General features: G+C 46.9%; 2 protein-coding genes across 3 annotated transcripts; one reads left to right on the top strand and one right to left on the bottom strand.

Moving 5' to 3' along the window:
* Positions 1-105: 105 nt before the first annotated feature.
* On the bottom strand, positions 106-1,479 carry LOC108153465. The gene is made up of 2 exons (XM_017283495.2): positions 1,224-1,479; positions 106-1,169 (listed from the first exon to the last, which is right to left on the bottom strand). The coding sequence occupies exons 1-2, from the start codon at positions 1,250-1,252 to the stop codon at positions 251-253; spliced, it is 948 nt and encodes a 315-aa protein (XP_017138984.1). The 5' UTR covers positions 1,253-1,479; the 3' UTR covers positions 106-250.
* A 1,034-nt stretch (positions 1,480-2,513) lies between these two features.
* On the top strand, positions 2,514-3,864 carry LOC108152349 (putative glutathione-specific gamma-glutamylcyclotransferase 2). 2 transcript variants are annotated; one of them, XM_017281619.2, is made up of 2 exons: positions 2,514-2,648; positions 2,746-3,864. In XM_017281619.2, exon 2 carries the CDS (start codon positions 2,755-2,757, stop codon positions 3,721-3,723), a length of 969 nt encoding a protein of 322 aa, XP_017137108.1. In that variant the 5' UTR covers positions 2,514-2,648; positions 2,746-2,754; the 3' UTR covers positions 3,724-3,864. The 2 variants fall into 2 exon arrangements, with proteins under 2 accessions (XP_017137108.1, XP_033242293.1); XM_033386402.1 differs by having other exon boundaries at positions 2,630-2,648; positions 2,712-3,864.
* Positions 3,865-4,393: the final 529 nt, after the last annotated feature.

Raw genomic sequence — 4,393 nt, forward strand, 5'->3', positions numbered from 1 at the left:
GCACCTACGGCCATTCCAAAACACCGTATTTCCTGAATCTACATCTTAAATCTAAAAATGGCATCTCTATTTTGGGCATTCTTATTTTTTTCTTCAAAAGAGAGATAAAAGGATAAGCCAATCCCAAATTTAGGGACGCGGTAATTTTTATTTTCAAAGGAAAACTTAACAAGCCAAAGATTAGTGCTCCCTGTATACAGGGAACATACATACATGCATATCTACTCATATGTACCAATTATTCGATTTTTTACTCGCCCAGGACATTATCCAGCCAATTCTCCACATCGTTTTTGCTAGCCGCCGACGACGGAGTGGCCGACTGAACCATTGGCATGGGCATCGGCATCGGCATCGGCATGGGCATGGCTATAGGATCAGGGACAATGGTGCTTGGATCCGGCTGAATATTTGTCATGGCCAGCAGCTCCTCCAAATCATCTGCCAGGGCACCCTCCGGAGGTGCAGTAACAACGGGTTGCGGTTTTGCTGGGACCTTGGCGGACTTGGCCGAGGCAGCACGCGACTTTGAGGCACTGCCATTGGCCTCGCGCAGCACACGCTGCTGGTAGAGTGTCTCTGCCCGCTCGGCCGCCTCCGTCTGGGCCACGATTTGCTGGCGTGTGAACATGGAGGCGGGATAGTCCATGCGCTTGTAGAAAGGGATCGTCTGGAGGCCGGCATTCAGGCGGATAAGGTTTAGCGTGAAGTAGCCGCTGGCCGCCTTGGTGTGCAGCTGCGTCTGGCCTTCGGCAATGCTGGTCCACTCCTTCTCGGAACCGAAGGTGAAGTGGCCGCCACCCAGGTTGGGAAACTGCGTCAACTGCTTGTAGTCACCGGCCCGCAGTTGGGCGCGGGCGTTCTCATCGATGGGCGCTCCCGTGTCGATGCCAAGATGGTCCACGTCGTCCGTGTCGCTTGGCAGGACGTCCAGCAGGTCGCGATTCATTTGCGGAGCCAGTGTAGAGCCCCGGGATCCGCCGCCGGACGCCCAGTTGCCCTTGCGGGCAAAGCGAGGCTCGTCGCTGGAGTCGGCCACATCCACGATGCTCCGTACCGCCGTGGTCTGGGGCGAGCTGGAGGAGGTGGTAGTGGTAGTGCCACGGCGCTGCTGCTGGTGCAGCGGCTGCGGTTTGTGATGAGTGTATTGCTTCATGTTCCGCCGCTTCCTGTTTTGGGTAAACATTTTTTAGCAGTGCCAGCAGCGATTACGTGCTACTTACTCCTTGGATCGATCGTCCTTGCCGGACATTCTGCTACGTAGTTGGGGTGGCGGGGGCTTCGCAAAGGTAGTTTGAATTTAAAATCTGGTTTGTTTACACCCTCAGTCAGGTGTTGTTGCTGTGGCAGCCCAATGCTGTAAGTGCGAGTGAAATGGAAACAGTGAAATGGTATCGGTGACAGCTGTGTCTAACAGCGCGCTTCAAATGGAATCATTGCACGTAACAGCACGGCCTATGTTGCGCCTTACAGCACCTTTATTGAGTTGTGCTAAAAGCATTTTCAAATATATATATAGTACAGTGCCACCAAATTGATGCTCAGAACTGTGATTTTGATAACCCTTTTCTGACCTGGCCTTTCACCTCTTAATACAGTAGAAATTTTTTTTTTTTGTATTGAGGCATATTTATTTTTGCATAACCTAGGGGAGAATAGAATTGAGAAAGTGTTTGTCATCCCAGGTTCCAATGAATGCAGAAAATAGGCATTGGTTGCACTTACATTTTGAATTGCATGTGTTGGGGAACAGCTGTCCTTAAACCGCTATTCTGTTACGCGCAGTTACAAGAACAGTCTGTGCTGTTACGCACACATTTATGCTGTTATGCGCAAAAATTTTTTTTTTGCCAACTTTTCAATAACCAAATCGGGCTGCGTCAACTGTTTGCACGAAAAAGAAAAGTGTTGTTACCCTGAACAACTACTTCCGTGCCAAGTTTGAAGTGGGATTTAAAAAAATTATTTATAAGCAAAGCACAAGCTAGTTTATGTAAATGCATCAAAACGTCTTTTTTTTCGTTTGGCAATTAAGAATTGTTTTTTTTTGTATAAAAACGCGATTACTTTTCATTTCGTTTTGAAAACGGAGAAATCCTGCGGATAATGATAACGAGAGCACCAATTAATGTGATTTCAAAAGAAAATTGGATCACTTTTTGAATATAGCTCACACACCATACATATATGTATATTTTTCATAGTATATTCCACTAATTTTTAAAACGAGTTATCGACGCACCGCCTTTTCTAATGCACCAAAGTAGAAATCGTGTAGAAATGCCATTTGGAGCAATCGGATTAGTATTCGTGATCACCAACGAAAACCGTTTGCCTAAACCTTATTTTATAAACAATGCAATAATGATGAGTTCTTAAAATTAACCACATTTGTATCAAATGGATTTGATTGTCGCGTGAAACTATACTTTCAGTGCTGAGGGTCTTAGCTAGCTAGTTATATTCAACCGAATATCAAAATTGAGGAATGTGATAGAATATGAATACAAATAGATCGTCAGTATATTTTTGGTATATTATGAAACTGTGACGTATATTTCGATATATTTTTGAGGGTCAGACCGTTTTTTGTATCTATAAATCCGCGGTCACACTGCCGCCGATGCTGCCAAAAATTTATTTAATTGGTAAGTTTTGGTAGAGACGAGACCGATTCTATCTGCCTCTGGATTTATGGAGTGTATATATAGCTGAACCGTGTTGCCGTGTTTTTTTTGCCGACAGCGGTTGGAGATGTTGTGCTTTCTTAGCTTACGGCTACACCGTAGCCTTACTCGCACCCAGCTGTCAGGCGTTGCCGGCGATATCTTCCGGGCCTTTTTCGCAGACCTGATCACGCCAGACGGACCAAATACAAGTACATATCCCGCCGCCACAGCACAGCTTCACAGCTTCGATTTAGCGTCTAGTAACCAGAATGTAGCCATAGCGCCTTCGGACGATGATGTGTGGATCTTCGGCTACGGGTCGCTGGTGTGGAAGGCGGACTTTCCCTATATCGACCGCCGGCGCGGCTTTGTATGGGGATTCAAAAGGCGCTTCTACCAGCACAGCATCGACCACCGGGGCATGCCCGACAAGCCAGGGCGGGTAGTGACCTTGCTGCCCGGCGATCCCGCTGAGGATCGGGTCTACGGCGTAGCCTACCGCATTGCTGCCGCCCAGAAGGATGCGGTGCTCAATCACTTGGACTACCGCGAGAAGAACGGCTACGAGCGCTGCAGTCTGGAGTTTCACGAGTATCTATCCGCCACGGAACCCATCCAGGTGATCATGTATGTAGCGACGCAAGCCAACGACTCCTATGCCGGCGACGTGTGGCAAGTGCCGTGCATAGCCAGGCAAATCTTCACCTCTGCCGGACCCAGCGGCCCCAATCGAGATTACCTCTTTAACTTGGCCCTAGCCATGGAGAAACTGTTTCCCGGTGCCGTTGACGAACACCTCACTGAGCTGGTGACCTGTGTGAGGCGCCACATCGAGCAGGATGAGCCCGAGCTGCTGCAGCGTGCCCTGCAGGAGGAGATAACCAACATCCTCTGCGAATCTGTCAGGGAGGCGGTCAGGGAGGACGAGCCTCTAGACCATGGGGAGACCTCGCGGCGGCTGGAGGCTCTGCACCGAAACTGCCAGAAATCTGGCTGGCGAGAGCCACTTCTTGACGTGCAGTTGAGACGGCAGAGCCTCTCCACACCTTCCTGACGCCCCGAAGAGCACTTTAATCGCATCAACTAGACAATTTTTTATTTATTATCGTTAAATATTGCATGTGCGTGTTGTTGTGTCCATTCCAAATGTTCCCGTGAATACATGTCGCCTGTTAGGGCGGAAGGTCTGTGTAAATCTGCGTTGATAAGCCGCAACGGATTATTTATGGAAGTCCAGTTTGAATTTATACCAGCCAGCTGACGGATGATTTACAGCAGTCTAGCCCGATAGTTTTACACTTGTCTATCGATGTTTTAATATCTTCAATATTTTGTGACATAGAAATGGCAAAATGCGTGTCAGAGTGAGATATTGCTATCCGTACCTGTCAATTCGTGGTTTGCATCAAAATCATTTGTTTGTTGAAGCCAAAGAAATCAGTCGGAGAAAATCGCGTTGCTATCAGCTACAGCTTTTCGATAAGCTGATAAAATTATGTTGCTAGACGCAACCTCGTTGTGCTAACACACCTTGTAGAATTCATGTAAAAATAATGTGTAACGTAGAAATGTTATTTGAAGGCATCTTCTCGACCTCTACATCATCAATTTCTTCAAATATCATATCATATATCCCACAAAAATTTTTTCACATAACAAATGTTACTTAAAAATGTATTATCAAAAAAATATAGATATATCGATATTTTGGAACATATGGCCAC

This window comes from Drosophila miranda, chromosome XR (genome assembly GCF_003369915.1).
Source record: "Drosophila miranda strain MSH22 chromosome XR, D.miranda_PacBio2.1, whole genome shotgun sequence".
In the NCBI taxonomy this organism is placed as follows: Eukaryota; Metazoa; Arthropoda; class Insecta; order Diptera; family Drosophilidae; genus Drosophila; species Drosophila miranda.

Excerpts from the sequence above, each read along its gene's own strand:
- LOC108152349 (XM_017281619.2), top strand. The coding sequence starts at position 2,755 with ATGTTGTGCTTTCTTAGCTTACGGCTACACCGTAGCCTTACTCGCACC.
- LOC108153465 (XM_017283495.2), bottom strand. The coding sequence starts at position 1,252 with ATGTCCGGCAAGGACGATCGATCCAAGGA. Across the intron at positions 1,170-1,223 it reads AAGGACGATCGATCCAAGGA|GAAGCGGCGGAACATGAAGC; the intron begins GTAAGTAGCACG and ends TACCCAAAACAG.